The sequence below is a fragment of the Chiloscyllium punctatum genome, chromosome 44 (assembly GCF_047496795.1).
Source record: "Chiloscyllium punctatum isolate Juve2018m chromosome 44, sChiPun1.3, whole genome shotgun sequence".
Classification (NCBI taxonomy): domain Eukaryota; kingdom Metazoa; phylum Chordata; class Chondrichthyes; order Orectolobiformes; family Hemiscylliidae; genus Chiloscyllium; species Chiloscyllium punctatum.
The window spans coordinates 27,526,733-27,547,531 of NC_092782.1; the positions used below are offsets into that span (position 1 = coordinate 27,526,733).

The 20,799-nt window shown below is 37.8% G+C and overlaps 1 protein-coding gene across 2 annotated transcripts in view; it reads left to right on the top strand.

Moving 5' to 3' along the window:
* Nucleotides 1–20,799, top strand: part of gtse1 (G-2 and S-phase expressed 1) — a 22,932-nt gene continuing 2,133 nt past the window's right edge. Inside the window, exons 1-11 of one of the 2 annotated variants that reach the window (XM_072562545.1) lie at nt 1–101; nt 494–536; nt 4,083–4,140; nt 5,711–6,341; nt 9,108–9,269; nt 11,616–11,760; nt 12,687–13,031; nt 14,973–15,045; nt 16,710–16,955; nt 17,514–17,667; nt 19,272–19,385. In XM_072562545.1, the coding sequence (XP_072418646.1) occupies nt 515–536; nt 4,083–4,140; nt 5,711–6,341; nt 9,108–9,269; nt 11,616–11,760; nt 12,687–13,031; nt 14,973–15,045; nt 16,710–16,955; nt 17,514–17,667; nt 19,272–19,385 (1,950 nt within the window). In that variant the 5' untranslated portion in view covers nt 1–101; nt 494–514. Of the gene's footprint in view, nt 102–129; nt 232–493; nt 537–4,082; nt 4,141–5,710; nt 6,342–9,107; nt 9,270–11,615; nt 11,761–12,686; nt 13,032–14,972; nt 15,046–16,709; nt 16,956–17,513; nt 17,668–19,271; nt 19,386–20,799 lie in introns of those variants that run through there. The other variant, XM_072562546.1, reaches the window with a different exon arrangement.

Below are 20,799 nucleotides of genomic sequence, written 5' to 3' on the forward strand. Positions count from 1 at the left end.
CTCGCTGAGGGTTGGGTCAATTTCAAATCTCTGTGAAAGGGGAGAGTGTCGTTAGTGAACGGTCTGTCCATTGGTGTGGTAGAGATTGCGGAGAGGCTGAGGTGAGGACAAGCAAGGTCCGGGAGGGGAAAGACTTCGTTGAATCATCGGCCCAGCTACTGAGTGATTGGAGAGGGGGCTGTAAAGGGGAGAGAGATAGACACAGACATGGAGGGAGCAGTGGAGGATGAGGTGAAGATTGTGAGAGAGACAGACATGGATGGATGGATGCATGCATGGATGGATGGATGGATGGATGGAGTGACGGAGCAGTGGAGGATGAGGTGAAGACAGACATGGAGGGAGGGAGCAATGGGGGCTGAGGTAGAGGTGAGGGTGATGAGAGAGTGTGGGGTACTGACTCTGAGCAGTGAGATTAAATTCCCATTGTGTCTGCTGCTGATTTCCTAAAACTACTTGAATTTTGCTCTCTTGTATTTGTGTGTTCCAACAGGTGTGAAGGTCAATTCAAGAAATGGATGAGCAAACTGACAAAGGTAGTCAAATGTTTGTCATTTCAGTTGTTGTGTAGTAATTCAAGCATTTGGACCCCTTCAATGTGTACCAGTTTTGAAATGAATTAACTTGTGTTTCACTTGCAAATAAATTGCCACAAGTGCCTCAAAAGGTAGTAAGAGGGATTATAGTTGAATAGAATGATACATTCAATCCTACCAATCAGTCTGTGTTAATTCCATTCAAACTCTTAATGCTCAGTTGGTAGCATTCTTGTTACTTAACCCTGTAAGTTGGATTTTGGTCCATCACTGGAACAGATCCTTCAGATGAGACATTCAAACTTAATTGTCCTTTTGTTCAAGTGGATGCTGAAAATTTCTAGGGCATGTTTTGGGAAGTGTGAGGGGCAAAGTAGATTTTCTAGAGGCCAGGCCTCCAGCACTTTAATGACCCTTCATTCCATTATTGTTTTTAAAATGAGAAAGGCTATTCACTAAATATGAAGCCATGTAGAAAATGTGTGTGTCTCAGTATGTGTATGTAAAGACTGAAGAAGTGAAGATAAAATGTATAATTGAGAAACTTTTTTTTCCAAAACTAAAACAACAGTAAAGTTGAATCATAAAAGATACAAATATGTGCAACAGTGAATGAATGCAGTTTAGTACATATCCTGAATTGTTCCTTTCCTAAATGTTCATTATTATAATCTCCATGAACTGGTAATCATTGCAAAAAAATTACTTTGATTTTATCAATTGTGTTCTTAAGCTAACATTCTGGATTAGTGGTGCTGGAAGAGCACAGCAGTTCAGGCAGCATCCACGGAGCAGTAAAATCGATGTTTTGGGCAAAAGCCCTTCATCAGGAATACAGGCAGAGAGCCTGAAGTGTGGAGAGATATGTGAGAGGAGGGTGGGGGTGGGGAGAAAGTAGCATAGAGTACAACAGGTGAGTGGGGGAGGGGATGAAGGTGATAGGTCGGGCGGGGGGGAGGGTGGAGTGGATAGGTGGAAAAGAAGATAGGCAGGTAGACAAGTCATGGGGACACTGCTGAGCTGGGGTGAGGTGGGGGAAGGGGAAATGAGGAAATTGTTGAAGTCCACATTGATGCCCTGGGGTTGAAGTGTTCAGAGGCATAAGATGAGACGTTCTTCCTCCAGGCGTCTGGTGGTGAGGGAGCGATGGTGAAGGAGGCCCAGGACCTCCATGTCCTCGGCAGAGTGGGAGGGGGAGTTAAAATGTTGGGCCACAGGGCGGTGTGGTTGATTGGTGCAGGTGTCCCGGAGATGTTCCCTAAAGTGCTCTGCTCGCAGGTGTCCAGTCTCCCCAATGTAGAGGAGACTGCATCGGGAGCAATGGATACAATAAATGATATTGGTGGATGTGCTGGTGAAACTTTGGATGTGGAAGGCTCCTTTAGGGCCTTGGATGGAGGTGAGGGAGGAGGTGTGGGCGCAAGTTTGCAATTCCTGCGGGTTGTAGGGGGGCATGGACCTGACCAGGTAGTCACGTAGACTTAGTAAATCTTTTTAGGTAATCTATGTCTTCCGCAGAACTTGGAGAGTCATTTGCAACCATTACAAAGAAATTGCTGGGCATATTCAGAAGTGGCATAATGGACATGGACACCTGGAAACACACTGGTCATTGCATGCAGTAACTAAATTCTGAGGAAGAATCACTTAACCTGAAAGATTAATGCTGATTTATGCCAACAGATGCTGCCAGACCTGCTGAACGTTTCCAGCAATTTGTATTTTGGTCACTAAACTAATATCTGACATTGCTGAAAGAGTTTTGGGATACATTTGAGATTCAGAAATTGGCTGACTGAAGGTTGTAAAACTCTTGGTACAGATTAATAGAACTATGTCGAGATTGTGTTTTAGGTGAAATTGAGCTGGCAGTGGCAATGTGGTGTAACTTAAAGAGACACTACTTTTTTTTATGAATGCACAAAAAGCAAAACAATTAACCATGGAAATGGTGGCGCTAACTGAAGGCTAAAAACGTGACTTGTGTATAAGGGTGGAAAATCTGGGCATTTTTCTTTATACATAAAATAATTATGGAGACAAACAGCATGGAAATAGTCCTTTCGTTCCAATTGGTCCATGCTGACCAAGTTTCTCTCTAAACTGGTCCAATTTGCCTGTATTTGGCTCATATTCCTCTAAATCTTTCCTATTCATGCACCTGTCCAAATGTCTTTTTAAATGTTGGGACTGTACCTTAATGAATATGTTGTCTTAATGAGTACAAGGGCTAGTGGAAAATTGTAGCTGAGGAAATTGACTCTGAAATGTTTGATGTCATAAACAGTAGGGGAAATACTAAGGGGTTTAACATCTTTAACTTAACTCATCAAGCTAGTATGAAATGTACCCCAAGTTACTAAGGTGATCAATGGAGAATAAGGAGATTCTGATCATTGTTTTCCACCCTGTCTGAATGCATGTACTGCTTTGTCCTGGATGGTATTAAGTTGCTTGAGTGGTATTGGAGCTGTACCCATCTAGGCAAGTGAAAAGTATTGCATCACACATCTCATTTGGGTCATTGCCCAAAGCCTGTCTACCATCTGTCAGAAGGTGAGTTACTTGCCACATAATTTTCCTGTCTCGACTGCTCTTGCAGACACAGTATTTATATGGCTGGTCCAGTTCACGATCAATAGTAATTCCTCAAGCTATTGATAGTGGGGGATTAAGCAATGGCAACATCTTTGAATGTCAAGGGTGATAGCTAAATTTTTTTCCATAAAAAGAGATAGTCATTCCCTAGCACTTGAGTGGCAAATAACGTCCATGACACTTATCAGCCCAAGCCTAACTGAGTGATAACAGGACAGATGATCTAACCTTTTTTAATGGCAAATTATTTTATAAAATAGTGAGGAACAATGTAAATTGACATTTACGGCAAACCCATTAGTAAAGAACTATGAGCATGGATTTGAAGTTTATCCGGTCTTACTAATGTATTTGACTGTCCATTTTACCTCCTAAAAAGTCAATAAGGCTAGTAAATTTGAGGATTTTAGTAAGGCATTAAACTGGTCATAAGTGTAAGAATCTATGGAATTCAAAACACATGGTAAGTTGGATCTAAAACTTGCTGCATTGCAAAAAGCAATGGTTGACGCACATTTTGAGATTGGAGAGTGTTTTTGATAAGCTCTTGAGGCTTGGTAAGAGGTGCCTTGCATTTTGTGGTGTGCATCAATGAATTTAGGCTGAAATCTAGTGTATATGATTTAAGAATTTTTTCAAATAATACAGAATTTGTTGTGTAGTTGATTTAGTGAGCAAGAAAGCAGGAAGACAGACTGCAGGAGACAATTGATAGATAATCTGGGCAGGAATGTGGTGAGTGGCATTTTAGACCTGAGAAATGAGATGATGTATTTGGAGAGGAGAGACAAAGAAATGTCGTGAAAGAGGATATTTATTCAGACACTGCTCTTTAATGGGCAAATTCAAAGTTAAAGTTGCAAGTTTTTTTTATATTTAATTTCTTATTGTTCTATGTATTTCTGTTCAGTTAATTCAGTTTAGCAACATGTAATTTTGTATTCTCAGATTTCAATCTTTTATCTGAAGAGAATTCTGACCTTGACATTCTGTTATCTCCTGCAAGGTAAACGCTTTTGCTTTTCTCTCAAATTTAAAACAAAAAGAAATGCTGATGCTGGAAACCAGAAACAAAACATGCTGGAAAAATTTTTGTTTGCTTTTCTAATGCTTTTTATTGCTGTGGCAGAAAAAAAGTGGTATTCCAGTTGCAGTAAATATGTTGAGTTCAGTTGGAAGACATTTTAAGACAATGATGTATGCAACTGGTTTTAAAAAGCAATTTCAACCAAAAGATGGTTGCATGTGGAAACTTTCAAACCAAATAAGTTTTATGAAATTAAAGGTTTCAATGGTTGCAAATAACAAATTTTCATTAGTTGCCATGTGTGTAGATTTTAAAAAGATACTTTCTTTTGGCCCAAACATGCTTATCTAGTCTAAGTATTAAATTATTGTTGGACCAAGGACTCAAAACGTGTGTGAAATGTACTTAATGTAATAAACTGATCACTCACTAGTTCACTGCGTATCTTTTTGCTAAGGTCGAGGCCTTGTCTTCGCAGGAGGATAAAATGCAATGTTGGAATAGATTGCAAGTACAATGTTGTTAGTCATAATGCTGCCCTTGATAAATGGCAGTTTAAGGCAACTAAGATGGTACAAGATAATATAGAAAGTAACCTCTTCTGATCAAACTGAAATGAGTGAGTTTTTTTAATAAAGGAAGATGAATCCTGGAGATAAAATTTCAGAGTTTAATGTTACCCAGGCACTTATTCAAACTGGAAACTGAAATGAAAGTAATAAAAGAATTTGCAACATTCAGCATGTAAGACAGTATCTCTGGAATGGGGTGGGGAAGGGAAGAAAAATGGGATTAAGAATTTTGACCTATTTTGACTTTGTGCTGCCTGACCTTTAAATTTTTCATATAATGTGATAACCAGTTTCTTAAAGCTATCAGGAAAGCAGCAAAAGGTACACTTTAATTAATTATAAATAGACTTTAGACCTCCAATATTTGTTTAAAAAAAAAGGTGATAAAATGAAGAAACATTCAGTGGTAACACTGATTTCAATCAATTTTCTACAGAAATGTCAGATTCTACCTGATGGGAAATGCATCTGTGTATTGCTTATTTTGCAAGAACAGGATTATGAGCTGTCATGGCTCCATCACATCCTCCTAAACCAAAATAGCCTGCCCACACTTGCTAATCCAAACACTACATATGATGTTACTACTTAATTTGTACATTTTTGGCCTGAGTGTAATCATAAATTGAGAACAGAAAGCAGAGATTATTAAAATTAATGTATGTTTGCACCAAAATCTGCAAATATATTGCATTGTGCTTGTGCAGGTACAAAATGAACAGACACTTTCTCTGGGAAGGACAGGAAACTGTGTTGTTCAAAGCCTCTGTCTCGAACTGATTCTACAGCATTGGTTACATCAGGCAGGAGCAGGTTTGGGCAGTTGGTATCTGACCTTGAGCAGTGATGAGTTCAAGAAGTTTTACTTTGTACGGTGTGCTCGACTTGAGGAACTTTTTTAATGTTCCCATTTCAAGTATATGAACTATAAGTTTAGAATATTTCAATCTTAAATTAATAGGCTTTTTGTTTTCTAGTGGAAAAAGTGATGATGATGATGAAGTTTTTCTTGGGCCAGTTCGGCATGTGGAAAAATGTGTTGCTATTGGAATCGAATTAAATTGCAAGGAAGATAAATGTTCAAAGGCCACAGAGGCTGAGAATTGGAGTCCTTCAAACACAGACCTGTTTTTTGAAGTTTCCAAAGAAGCCAACTTATTAGCACAACGCTTTGAAAACCATATGGAGGGCAGATCTAAGAAAATGGGAAATCAAATGACTCACAATAAAATGGTGGAACAATTTATAGAGGAATCTAAATTAAAACTAACCCTTCTAAAAGGTATTAGCAGCCCAGGTTGTTCAAGAAGAGACACTTTTGTAGTTCAAGATAGTCCATTGAGGTTCCTTCCACCTGCAATCCAGAAACGTCTGCAGGTTAATTCCCAAAATGCTCAACCTCCTTTTCCATTAAAACCACCAATGAAAGTTGCTATTCCGGTATCCAGCTCTTCAATGCAGCCCCAACAAAACTCTGGAAATCCATCATTAGTTAGTAATAATGTGGCTTGGACTGAGAACAATACTTCAAGGGAAGATCCATCAGTCGAACAAGCAAAAAATGAACTAGCAAAACATGAACCAGCAAAATATGATGCTTCAGAAAAGGTGAGCAGTTTTCTATTTCATAAAGGAACTCCATTTAAACCAATACTAGAGGCTTGTTAAATAACTGTTGGACTTGTGTTAATGTCCAAGGTTTTCAGTAAGTGTAATCAGCTCGATACAAGATTTTATGTGCTGTTTTAGTAAATCTTTTGTTATAGTTTGACAGCAAGAGCAAGGTCCATATTTATGATTCTACTGCATAAAAAATACTCTTTTCCCCAAAGCTACCTGTTGTTACTTAGTTTCCACTGACTTTTTTTTTGGTTCTGTCTTCAAGAAGTTGGTTGAAAGCATTCACTGAGATCTAAATAACTTGCTCCTCCTTTCACCCATCCCTTTTTTAGTTTTAAAAATAGGGGACTTAACATTCAATACTAACATTATTAAAAAAAAATTGGGCTGTAATAATTAGGCCCCTTCTATGATGCCAATAAAGCAATCCCAAATACCAGTGGCTAAGTCTTCATTGAATGGCATTAAATTGTATAATGCTTGTTTTAAGGAAATTTAAATAATTGTCTTTTTTTTAATCCTGAACTCTGTATCTTGCCTAGCCACCACCAAGTGTGCTTGTAGAATTACTTCAAAATTGCAATGCAACATTCAGCTGTATCCTAGCTGATCTCTCGCTTTTTTTTTATTTTTAACCTTCATTCATGCAATTTTGGTCTTTTTGTTTCTCTTCCCTTAACCACCTGTCTAAACTGTGAAGTGCTGATGGTAGAATACCTACATAGCAGAAAGAGGTAATTTGACCCATCAAGTCTGCAGTGGCCCTACTCTAACCCCACATATACCATGGCCAGTCTTCCTAACCTGCATAGTTTTGGACTGCAGGAGGAAGCCAAAGGACTTGTAGGAAACTCTCAGACATGGGGGGAATGTGTGGAGTTTTGCATAGGTGGTCACCCAAGGTTGGGATCAAACCTAGGTCCTTGGCACTGAGATAGCAGTGCTAACCACTGGGCTACTGTACAATCCTGTGGGTGTTTCACATCAAAAAGTGACTAAAGTAATTATCTATCAAATTTTTTTAAAACCTCCTGTATTCTGTATTGCCTTGTTTTTAGATTCTTCACTAAAAAATAGTTCTTATTGAAATTGTCCCAATTATCTTTACAGTTTTACACCTCTAATATCTTGTAATTTTTAGGTTCTGATCTAAAATAGCTTAAATATTCAAGTGTTTCTTTTCCGTACCAGGCAGTATCTGCTGAATCTGTAGTACTGCCACTATTGTTGTGGTTCTGTTCGCCGAGCTGGGAATTTGTCTTTCAAACGTTTCGTCCCATGTCTAGGTGACATCCTCAGTGCTTGGGAGCCTCCTGTGAAGCAAATGCAGGCTTCACAGGAGGCTCCCAAGCACTGAGGATGTCACCTAGACAGGGGACGAAACGTTTGCAAGACAAATTCCCCAGCTCGGCGAACAGAACCACAACAACGAGCACCCGAGCTACAAATCTCTCAAAATTTGAACTGCTACTATTGTCTTCTGCGACTCTACGTATGACCTTAGTTGGGTAAAAGAAATATCTGTGTAAGTGAATTTGTACATAGGCACTAGAAATCATCTCTGACAAATTCCACTCTTTGTTCACCCAATGTAGAAGAACACTTATTTGGATATATTTATCCAAACATTTGGTATATTGTAAATGTTAGTTGCTTGCACTTCCCTACAAGTTAAAGATCCTTGGAGAAAAGTAGTTCGTTTTGTGATTGGTTTCAGAATATTTGGATGATTTATGTGGGTTGATGATACTTTGCTTTCCTTTGAAAGGTTTAGTTTTCTAATTGGGCTTGAGTCCAAGTCTGGATGACTATTTTATTGCTGTTGTTTGTAAACTATACAAGTCATTTTTTTTCAATGCTTTCAGTTGCTATAGGATCGCATGCTGAATGAGCTTTATCCACTGGACCACTTCTAAACATCCAACTATTGTCATGTTGTGCACAATCATATAAAATACAACTGTGACTTTGCCTCTTTTTATGCATGGGCTATGACCCTGTTTTTGAGGCTTAAAATTATCATGACCCCTCAGTGAGTTGTGGAGTTTGAGGAAAGCTCATGTGAGCAGGATGAGGGGACTCTGTCATTCCTGCCTAGGTAACACCAAAACCTCAGTGTACCACTTGACTTGATGCCCCCCTATACACTACTTTGGGAAGTCCTGGTGTGAGTTTTTTAAAAAAAATCTGCCCCATTGTTTGTTTCTTTGTAGAGCAAATTGAAATCTGTGCAAAATGACTGTTGCGCCATCTATTTCTTTAGTTTTTGTTGGGAAAGAATTTGCAAGCTAGGAATGCCAATACTACAGTAAATATTTCTTTATTTTGCTTACAAGATTCATTGACCTTGAATCTTTGTAAAATCCTGTAGTACTGATTTGGTCAGGGAGGGAGGTGTTGTGGTAATGTCACTGGACCAGCAATCTAGAAATGCAGGCAAATGTTCTGAAGACAAGGGTTCAATCCCACTAGAGCAGATGGTGAAATGTAACTTTAATAAAAATGGAGAAAGAGCTGGTAGGGGCTATAATGGTGACCATGTAATCAATGTTGACAGTTGTGTAAACTTATCTAATGTCCTTCAAAGAAGAAAATTTACTATCCTTACCTGTTCTGTTTATGTGACTCTAGAATCACTACGGTGTACCTCTTAACTACTGTCTGGGCAATAAATGTTTACATAGCAAGTGTTGCCCGCATTCGCGCAAGGAATTAAAAAAAAATACTGATTTTTATATTTCTATCCTCATCCAGCCTAAATCAGGACCTAGGTTGACACTCTGCGGAATGAAACAATTGAACAATATTTCATCGGACAATCTCCCAGATGCTGTTGCTAATACTTCCAATGAGTGTGATTCTCCTCCCCATTCTAATGCTCTTGGCCGTAAGGATGGATCACTGGCTGCACACCAGGTATGGGATAACAGCTAGAGTCAGTTATTCAAGAACAAATTATACTGGAATTTGTGTCCATGTTGCTTTTGCACATGTATATGTTACAGCCAACTTTGTAGTCTGGAACAATAGGCTTTGGGTTACCACTTGGTCAATGAGCACAGCTGCTGAGCAGTACCAAATCTTTCTTTCTTAATTTTTTTCCTTCTTATGTTCTATTTGGATAGTCCACAAAAGTGAAATGCTGTAAGTAGAATATTGTTTCCTTTTATTACTTGTCAAACTTTTGGTTAGAATTTAAAGTACATATACTGTATTTCATCTTGGGTGCAAGAATAATGATTTTGTTTAAGATCGTTCGATGAAACTTAATCCTGTTTCAATATTGATTCCATCAATGCTTTACTTAAATTTGTGGTTTTCAGGAATGCAACCTCAATTAAGAAAGAATACTCCATATAATGAATATAAATCCATCTATATGGAAAGATAACTCAATCAGTGGTCTTCATGTTTAAAAAGTAGACTTTTTATAAAATGACTTCTTGCTCTAGCCAATTACCTGAATTAGTTAATGTACAGATCCAAAGGTGGCACTCTCCTAATTTCAATACAGACATGAAATTTATGGTTGATCTGAAAAATAGTATTTTGTTTTGGTTTGTAATGTGTATGAGTGAATTGTATTTATTTTAGTTTTATAGCTTCAATAGTTAGGAACATTCAAAACTTTTAATCATCTGGTTTGGAGAACTGTTTGTTCATAGTATACTGGCTGCCTTAATGGAGTCAAGTAGCTTCTGCTGTAGTGTTTCACTTTTTTCTTCATGGCAGCCATTGAACACATTGCCTGAGGTGAAGTTGAGTTTGAATTTTCAGAGTTGAATTGCTACTGTAAGGAGATAGCATGGATGAATTTAAAAACTTAAAAGCCTATGACCTTTTTAGGTGTTAGGTGAGTCAGAATGGCTGTGAATTTTCCATTCCCTGCTATTGTGAAGATCAAGAGTGATAACCGATAAAGTTGGACTTTTTTTCCTTACTCTGGCAAAACCCTGAAATAACTGCAGAAGGGCCAAGAGTGCCATAAGCTGCATTACACCCATATCTGAGGAGCAGTGAACCCCTGGAAAATCAATATTAATAAACAGGGCCGTGTTCTTTGCAGGTAGAAAGAACTCTCTGCATCTATTTCTAATCTGCAAAATAATAGGTGACAGCCATTTGTGGGTTCATTGCTCAGGGAAATGCCATGACAAATCAGCCAAACTGCCTGTTTGAAACTAAACGGAACCAAACAGTTAACTTGTCAATTAAAACTGCATTTAGTCATGCAAACAAAAGAATAAATTCTTGTAGCTTTAGGTGTTATAATAATATTGTGCCAGAATGATAATTTCTAAACTATGGAGGGCATGTATTTGCATGATAGTTGTGAAGAATATTAAACAATCTAGAAATGGTTGAAAGCCCCAGGAAATATTTTTGTTTTCCAGAGGAAATGTTAGCATAAAAATGATGAACAGTATTGAAATAGAAGTCATTGGTCCAATAGAACCATAATTTTTTCCCAACTAAATCTATTTTTCACTTTTTTTTTCCTTGTTTGTCCAGTTTCCTTACTAAACTGTAATACTTAAAATGTTCCTGCCTGAGGTAGAAAATCCTCACCAATTGCCACTCTTCAGGAATGCAGAAGAAATGTTATTGAAGTATATTTCTTTGTGACTCTCCCTTGTATTGATGGCCTCCAGTTATGCTGTTTCTCTGTATTCTCTGTATCAAAATTAATTCTCTGTATCAAAATCTTTTTAAAAAGATCAATTATATCATCCATATGTTCTCTTTAGAGATCCAGCCTGTTGATCTATTCCTCTTCTATATATCCATGTACTTCCAGTATCATCTGTAAATCTCCATAATACTCTGTATTGCCCCCATTTCCTTTCCTAATATCCTGCATGTGTATAAACTGACAACCTAACAGTGATTCACATTTTAGCACAATATCTTTTTCCATTCTATCCCTCTAACAAATGAGCCTTCCTACTACTATAGTTTTATGGCCTTCAAAACAGTGATGCAATTTTTAGTGATTATTGATTTTGCGCTGTAACACTGCTTTGTCCCTCTCCCCCAACTAGACTTGCACCTTGCTAATATTACCTGGCCTGCTAGATTTCACAACCTCCATATATATCACATGCAGTTATCTTATTGAACTTCACATATGGATGTTGTACAGGCATTTAGGAGATTAAGCAGACCAGCAGAAATATGTGAAATTTTGAACAAATGCTTTGGGCAACTTTCGTTGTACTGTTAGAATTTGAAAAAGAAACTTTTTTTTTGATTTCCTTATAGGTCAGTGAACCAAATGTATCTGGGTTTAAAGCTTCGAATTCTATGACTAAGCATCGTACTGGTTCTGCAGCAAGGACACTCAACCGTACCTCTTTGTCATCCGGTCTTCATTCTCATCTCCACAATTCCAATAGTGGTGGCAGAGGCAAGTCAGACTTTAAATCTTAATATTTTGTAACTCATATTGTGGCATATGGCTTTTGGTTTTCATGTCTGACACTCTTAAGTATATGCCATTTTCTCTTTCGTTGAGGAATGAAATTGTGGAGCCTTGTTTACTTCCATGAAATGCCACATTATTCCATTCAAGGAAATAGGACCTACTCAACATCCTAAGTGTACTCTTTCTCAATGATTGTCATTAGCTTTGTCCTGAACTGGAATATGTTCATGTTATCCTGCACTCAAAATAAGTCTTTGCCATTCTTGTGTTTACAATGGGAATTAAATTTTTGACTTGCAATTCTCACCATTTCCAAAAGTGCTTTGGATTGGTCAGGTGCTCGAGAGCATGGTCAATTCCTTCATATTTTTGAGCAGGGGTACTTGCATTGAATTACAACTCTGATTAGCAGTTACACAGACCAAGAGATGGAAAGCATAATTAAATTGTATGGCTTCTTGTTTCCAGATGTGTAACTGGTGAATTGAATGGCCCCCTTTTGTGCTGGAAATTGCTAATTATAGCAATATATTTCAGAAAGCTGGTATGGTACAAATGAAACTATTGAGTTGAAAAGTTTAAGTTTTATGAGTTGAAAGTGTAATTTACACCAAAAAGCATGCCCTTCTGTAAATTACAGTTGAAACTCACTTTAGGTCCAACCATAGTTCCTTGATCATCTAAATATCAATCTGGAGTTAGAGAACTGAAATAGCAGACGTAGTTATGTTTTTAAAATGACACTATTTAAAATGCAGTATCTAGTACAAACCTAAAGGCTTTTTTTTGGTTCAGTGCATCTGAAATTCTGCTTTGGCATTATTATTTGCTAAACATAATCTTGCTTTCAAATCAAGATAAACTAGTTTTCTTTGTTTTTTAAATATCTTGATTTTATCTTTCAACAGTTCCCCTAACCATGCGCTCAAATGCATCAAACCTACAAACCTTGAAAAACAGCAGCAGAATTGCCAGCCCAAAGACCAAGTCATCTAGTTCTAGGTGCTCAATAGATGTTCCAAGAACATCACTAACACCAGCAAATACTTGTAAAGTAACTGCTCCTGGAATGATGAGTCAGAAAGGAACAGGGATGCAGAGTCTTCCTAATAAAGGTTTACAAAGAATTAGCTCAACCGATACAAATGTTGATACTAAAGTCAAGTCAAACCAAACAGTAAATACACTAGGGAGAGATCGGTGCCCAAAGACCAAAGCTTCTGTTAATAGCCAAGCTGTGAAAAGATCCAGCGGTAAGTAGTGGCGTTTCACAACTTAAACGTGGGTCTAGGGTATTTTCTTTTATAATTTTTCATGGAACTTGGGACTACTAATTGCCAATTAAACTATTAAGACTATGAAATGATTATCATTTACTAATATTCAAATTACTTTAAATTATCTACAATGGAAAGGTTCAAATGGTGGGTGTTGGGTTAGAATTGATCACTACTCTATTTTGAGGTAAATATTCTATTTTGCCTGGTTCTCAACTGGTCCTTTAGCATTCAATTGCATCTTTCCAGTAAAGATTAACAATTATGTTCCATTTTTACATTACAATAGGAGGGAAGTAGATTTGTACAATTAAATTCAAGGTTACACTATTGGTGTACAACTAAATGAGAGGACTTGTTTACGCTTTGGTTTCAAGAGATCTCCACCAATGCTGCCAAACCTACATTTCTCTAGCCATTTCTGGTTTCGTTTCAGATTTTCAGCATCTGCAGTTTTGTTTCGTTTGTTTTTGTTTTTGTTTGTTTTTTGTTTTCAAAAGGAAATGTTTGCTGGTACTTGAAAAGTAAAATACATCCATTTAAAAAGGTGTGCAGCCTCCAGTCCAGCTACCAGATTATCCTGTCTACCCTTTTGTGTATCACTGAAAAATTTGCAAAGTTAACCATCAGCAGTTGTAGGTTTTCTTGTTCCCTGGATATGCCTGAGTGGTGCCCAGAATAATAATAATTCTCCAGATGTGGGCATTACTGGCTGGGCCAGCATTTATTTCCTATTCCTAATTCCCCTTAAGGTGCTAGTGAGCCTCCTTGAGCCATTCCAGTAGTGCTGAGTTGGAACGCCCACAGCTCTGTAAGAGGCCATTCCAGGAATTAGATCCATTGACAGTGAAGGAATGGTGGTGATAAAGTTCTAATATATCCTAGGAGCAATTAACAATCAGAGTCTGACACTGTGCCATATAGGACCATATTAGGACAGGTCACTAAACGTTTGACCAAGAATATCATTTTAAGGAGCATCTTAAAATGGAGAAGTTTAGCAAGGTGATGACATTGGCAGTTAAAAGCCAGTTAGGTTGTGCAGAACTGGACTGTATTCTAGATTAACATATTGAAGTGGAAACGGTGGATTAAGTTGATGTTTAGAAACCAAAGTAGGGCTATTTTGGGTAGCACAGTGGCTCAGTGACTTCGCACTGCTGCCTCACAGCACCAGGGAACCAAGTTTGATTCCAGTCTTGGGACTGTCTGTGTGGAGTTTACGTGTTCTCCTAGTATCTGTATGGGTTTCTGCCAATTGGGGTGGCACCGTGGCTCAGTGGTTAGCACTGCTGCCTCACAGTGCCAGAGACTGGTTTGATTCCAGCCTCAGGTGACTATCTGTGTGAAGTTTGCACTTTCTCCCTTTGTCTGCATGGATTTCCTCCCACAATCCAAAGATGGACAGGTTAGGTAGGCGACGTGCATTATTCAAGCGTAAATGTAGGATAGGAGGGTAGAGGAATAGGTCTAGGTGGATAACTCCGGACAGTCAGTATGGATTTCTTACGCCGAAGGGCCTGTTTCCACAGTGTAGGGATCCTATGGATCTATTCTGCCAGGTATTTGGGTTTCCTCCCACAATCCAAAGATGTGCAGATTAGGTGGATTGGCCATGCTAAATTGCCAATAGCGTAAGGGAATGTGTAGGTGAGGTGAATTAGCTATGGTAAATTTGGTGTTTCGGGGATAGGATGGGAAAACTGGGTCTGGGTGGAATGCTCTTTGGAGGGTTGGTGCAGACTGGATGGGCCTCATGGCCTTTATTTGCATTGTAGGGATTTTATCATTCTGTGTACCACTTCTCCTCTATTCAACAGTGGTTATTCAATAATATTTCATTTTATCTCTGGTACAAAAAGGATTATTTGACATGTTTTGGAAACGATTAATTGTCTTTATTAACTGTGATTTAAGCACCTTCACCTGGAACAGCAAGGCCAAAAGCAACACAACCAAAGAAGCTGTTGTCCTGCAGTGCAGTTGAGAGGTAACCAGAATTTGCTAATTACAGTAGAATGTCAAAACAGGATATTATCAGTCTATATAGCTGTAGATGTTCCACCCTGTTTGTATTTAATAAGTTTTTTTTTTAAATGGCCAATCTTTTGGCTAGCACTATTGAGTGAGTGATTGCTGCAGTGGTATTGCACATGTTCACGCTTTTCAGCATAAATTTCTTGGAAAGCGATCAAGCTTTCCTTTTTTTTTTGTTTCCATTTCCCTTTGAGCCAATTACCTCTATACCAGCTTTACAACTTTTCTTAATAAAGTAGTCTTAACTGAACATAAAACTGGTACATGAAAATATTTCTTAATGGTAAATAGTGCCCAGAAATGGCCTTGTGCCCCTTTTTAATAGTGGTTCAAATAACTAGTAAAAGCATAATAGTTTCAACTCAGTCCTCACGTCTTCTGTAGCCTCTCATGTCTGTATACATCTATCGCTGACCAGGTTATCATGTACTGCTGAACAGCTGCATACATTCCATAATCTATTCGTCCCACTTCCTCCTGCATTCACTGGGATGAGGATGGGCAAAAAAGAGGAATTTATCCAAATCACTTGTAGCTGCAATTTTAAAATTTTAGTTGAACCTTTGACCATTAATTTTCCATCTTTTAGTTTTTATTTTACTGTGTTGAGTGGGAGGGGAATCGTCTAATTTCCGCATATGGCATTCCTTTTCTCCATCAATATGCTATTTTCAATCTACACTCGGAATGTGGGTGTTGCCCTTGGAAACATGCTTTTGGGTTGCCATTGATTTGCTGTATTGCATTAGGTCTGTTCAAGGAGAACAAAAATCCCCTGCTCCAACCTGACTGACTTTTGAACTTATTTTTCATTAGGCTTAATTTTATTTCCTGTCCTCTGAAAGTTGCCATTGAAAATCACTTCTACATCATTTAATACTAGCTTTCAAAACAGTCCTCTTAAACCCTCCTCTTAAAAATGCCCACATTCAACCCCTGCTGTCCTTTGAAGCTCCTGTATAATCTCCAAGTGAATTTGTCAGGGTTTGCACTCTTACCTTGGCTCAGCTGCTAAATTGTTTTCCATTCCTATATTTAATCACCTGTTACATTCTATTTCAACATTGTTTGTTTGTTTGTCATTCATTACCTAAGATATCTATAACACTACGTTTTATATGCCAAGTGGTGCTGATCCATCTTTTTTTTTATTTGCTGAGTTTTATTTTCAGTCATTTGCCTTGTTTTCAACATTTGCTTCAGGCCCTTTTTCATTTTAGTGCTATTACCCTTGATTTTCTCACGGAGTCTCTTCCTCTTCCCATCCCACACTTTTTTTCTCCTCCCCACTTTTAGCAAACAGTAGATTCTGCCTCATACTCCCATTTGTCTCAGCAACTGGACTTGAACCTTAAGCTGCTAAATCTTGTGTCTAAACCTCCGTATCTCTCATCCTATTTAAAGACTCTACTTAAACTCAAACTCTAAGTCTAACCACCTTTTTTACAGTAAGCTCTTCTGATGATCTCTTGATATGCACACTGTGTGGCTGTTTCCTACTATATTTCAAAGTCTTGAAGTAAGGTTATAGAAATGTTTTTCTCCAAACATACAATTAATCTTTCTAAGAGATATCTTTTTTTGTTTAAAGCTACTAATATTGCTTTAATCTCTCAGTGGTCCAGAGTTTTGTACTCCAAATAAACCACCTATTCGAGGAATGCTGCAAACACCTGTCTCAAACAAGCTGGCATCAATAACATCTGCAACAAAACGTTTATCTGCTTTACCCACACCATTAAATCGCCGCAGGTCAGGTATTCCAGCGTTCACTCCACGAACACAACCAAGACCTGTGTCATCTCACAAAGCCACAACTACACGAAACCGCAGTATGTCAGCCAGTGAGACCATTGTAACAAGGTGAGGGGAAGATTTTATTTGAGCTTAAATTTTAGAAAAATTCAGATAATTCATCCATTTCTTAAAAAAATTGTCGTTTATTTCAAAAAAAGTTTGCGAATCTTGGAAAATTCAAGCATAATTTAGTTAATGGGGGAGGGGAAAGTGCCTCAAACTTTCCAAGAACACATCAAATTTTTCTTTAATGGGTATTGGTGAAGGACTAAATTCCCTCCATTACTAAGTTAATAGTGCAATTATATGAACATAATAACTTCTCGGAAAGATCAGTTCTGCCACATTGTAATACACTTTGAATATAAATGTTTTTGTTTTGTAATGTCAGTAATGTATAAGTACAGTAATTTATTTTCTCTAACACTCCTTGAGCAATACAACAAGCTTTCCGACTTCAAAAGTCTTGTAAAATAAGTCTTGACTTTGGATGTTTGTTGCTAATCACCTACCGACTCAGTGCATGCTTTCAGCTGTTATGAATTATGGCTTGGGATAGGGTGCAACTTCAATGTTTACAGGTCATTTTACAGCCTATTGGCATTAACTATTTTGCCTTGGTAGTGAACACAAGTCAAAAAAGCCAGAGGGTCTTTGCTCATCTGATTCCTCTGAAGAGGATATGCCTCCATCCATGGTTCCTTGCGTTCTAGATTTCTCTCCTGATAAACCACTAGAAGAAGCTTTAAAGCGCACATCTGAGCCTCGAAGCAAGGAGGTAGGAATGTACAATAAATACAGGGAGTGTTGTGGACACCACAGTTAAATGTTCAGTACAAAATGCTCATAGATATATAATTGAATCCTTTTGTGTGCTCTTGAATAATGAGGTTTTAACGTAAATCCATGATTAGTTAGTTGGGTTCTTGGACCATAGGCATTAGCAAATATTGCAGTTATCTTAAGTTCTTTTGTTTTGTGCTGCCATCAGAGTTCCAAGCACACACATCACTCAAGAAATTCTTCCTTTTATCTGTCTTAAATTGGCACTCGTTAATTCTCAGACTCTCCCATGAAGGGAAGGGAAAGGATTTACCCTTTCAAACCCTTAATTCTAATATGTTTCACTGAGATTGCCTCTCATTCCTCGATTTCAAGCAGAAGACTCTCAACATGTTTAATCCTTATTCATACTGTCCATACCATGGATCATCCTTATGATCCTTCTCTAAACTGCCTCCAATGAAATAACATAGATAAGTGGGACCAAAACTGCATACACTACGCTAAATGAGGTTTCATCAGCACCTCGTACAATTGCAGTAAGTCTTCGGTACTCTTCTACTCCAATGTCCTTGAAATAAAGGCCTTCTTGATTACCTGCTGTGCTACTTGAGCTAGCTTAGTTTTGTGCATAAGTATCCTCACGATTGTTGTAATTGTTCTCTATTCCAAAATATACAGTTTGCCACGTTATGCTCCATTTGCCAAATTTTTGCCCATTCACTTAACCTCTACCTCAACTGTTTTGTATCTGCCTCACCACCTGCCTTTCTACCTGTTCTTGTCTGCAAGTTTAGTAACAGTACACTTGCTCGCTGCCTCCCAGGCATTAATATATTGCAAACAGTTATAGTTCCAGCACAGATCCTTGTGGAGCCCCACTGGTCACAGGTTGCCAACCTGAAAAACAACTCTTTTTACCATTAGCTAATTCTCTATCCATGCCAATATACCACCTCCAACCTCTTATCTTTTTAGTGAGGTACTTTGAATATCTGCAGTATAGTGATAGGAACCAGGTTGATCTCCGTGACTGAGGCTTTTGATTTGGAGTTGTTAATCTGGGCCAATGTGGGAAGACCTGGCTCATGAGGAATCAGTTGCCTTATTGGAGGTGATTCTTCAATTTGGTTGGCCACAGCCAGTGTATTGTGCACCAGTAAATAAAGAGTGGCTTGGTAATGGGATACCGGCCTCCACGCATTTATTTCATTCAGGAAGTCAACCTAACAGACTTGCCAGTCTTTCTTGCCAGTCGCACAACACAATGTAATCACTACACTAGTGTCTTGTATTCATTCACTTGTTTCTTCTTTTGAGTTTACCTTGAAGGTGACGTAGCTTCTACCACTTATAAACAGGTTTAAAGTCTACTTTTTGGGAAAAGCATGAGGTTAAATGTGTTAAATATCTTTTGGATAATGTATTTTCCATTTTTTTTTGAATTAGCTAATAATATTTTAAATTTTTACATGCATTTATCTAGTTGGCAATGTTGCTTAATGGAAAAATATTTTTGTAACTCCTTGGTATCCATTGAATAAAACCATTATGATAATGCCCTACTTTTTTTCATCCATGTTAACTTGTTTTCTTTAGAATTTCACTGTTGAAGCTGGTACAAAAAGTAAGCAAAATCAAGACCGTCCACTTATTGATCTCTCAAATACTCCTGAAATAAATAGAGTTGCACCAATGAAGGCTCCTGAGCCGGTAAGTTATTTTCATGTTGGTTAGCTCATTTCAGCAAGTGTAAATTTAACTGTGAACTTAAAATTCTAGGGGTATCTGAACTACAGTTGAGTTTCAAAGCCCAAGAAACACCATTCTATTTGTGCCTATATTTAAACTTGCTGATTTTTGGGCTTAATGAAGTTTTAAAGTGAGTTACCTCTCTAACCTTTTGTGGTCCACACCTGAAATGCTAGCTGCTTTCTCACTGGTTCCAATATGGACTCCAATTTCCAGTGGCACAACCTTCTGAAGTGTTAAGATTCTATATATGGTGCTTTAGGAGACTGGAAAAAATTAAGGAACAGCATTTCAGAGATAGTATGCTTTGGAATTCTTGTAAAGGTTAGTGAGTACAGAACCAGGAGGAAACATGTAGTTGAATGTATAATTGGAGAAAGCAGAGGGAAAAGGAATTCTTGGTGCAGTCAAGTCTTGTACAATTTGAGCTGTTTTTGGCTAGGACCAAATCATATGAAAAGGCAGAATTTAAACTAATTTTGCAAGATGAGGGACACGAGGAAACAACTATAGAGATGAGGTTCATAATGGAATTGAAGGGGCAAATGAGAGTAGACTAAGAAATACTGTAGAATGAGAATAAATTTGCATAAAAGCAATAAACTAGCATGATGTCACAGTGCTTGTTCATGTGAGTGCACTTAAGGATTGATTTTACAAGCTGAAGTTGCCACATTGTGCTATGTTTATGCTAGTTAGAATGGAGATTTGATTTAAACATGGAACTAAACTTTCTTGGATACTGTGGAGTGGAATAGAGAAGCAAAATAAATGATAGGTGGCGATTTTTGAAAATATCAATCCAACTTGATATTGTAGTTTTAGACGGATGATGCATGTTTGAAGTAAAAGGTACAGGTAACCAAAAAGTGCAATGTGAAAGAAGGGTGAAGAATTAAAGTTATTTAAGAAAGTGTATTGTGTTTCTAGCTCAGTAAAGAAAGAACCAGTTGTGGCTCTAGATATAAAAGTCTTTAGTGAGAAAACATCTAGGTAATGATCCTAGCAGAGCATTTCCTGTAATAATTATAAAAATGACAAAAATAAAAGTGAAAATACCCAGATAATCATTGAGATAGGTTTGGTAGATTGCAAACAAATTGGCAAAGGAAATGTGATTGGGCTGTTTAAGACATTGATTTGAATAAAATCTAAATATTCCCATCAAGAGAAACTATGGTAATCCAGCGATTCTAGATTTGGATGTCTAAATCTTTTCCTGTTTTTAATTTAACAAATTATCAGGGGTACAACAGTAGGAGGTCAATTGTCCTATTGCATCTTTGCTCTTGAAGAGCAAATCCGCTAGTTCCACTCTTTTTTTTTCCCAATTGGACGAAAAATTTCTTCATGGACTTATCCAATTTCCTTTCAA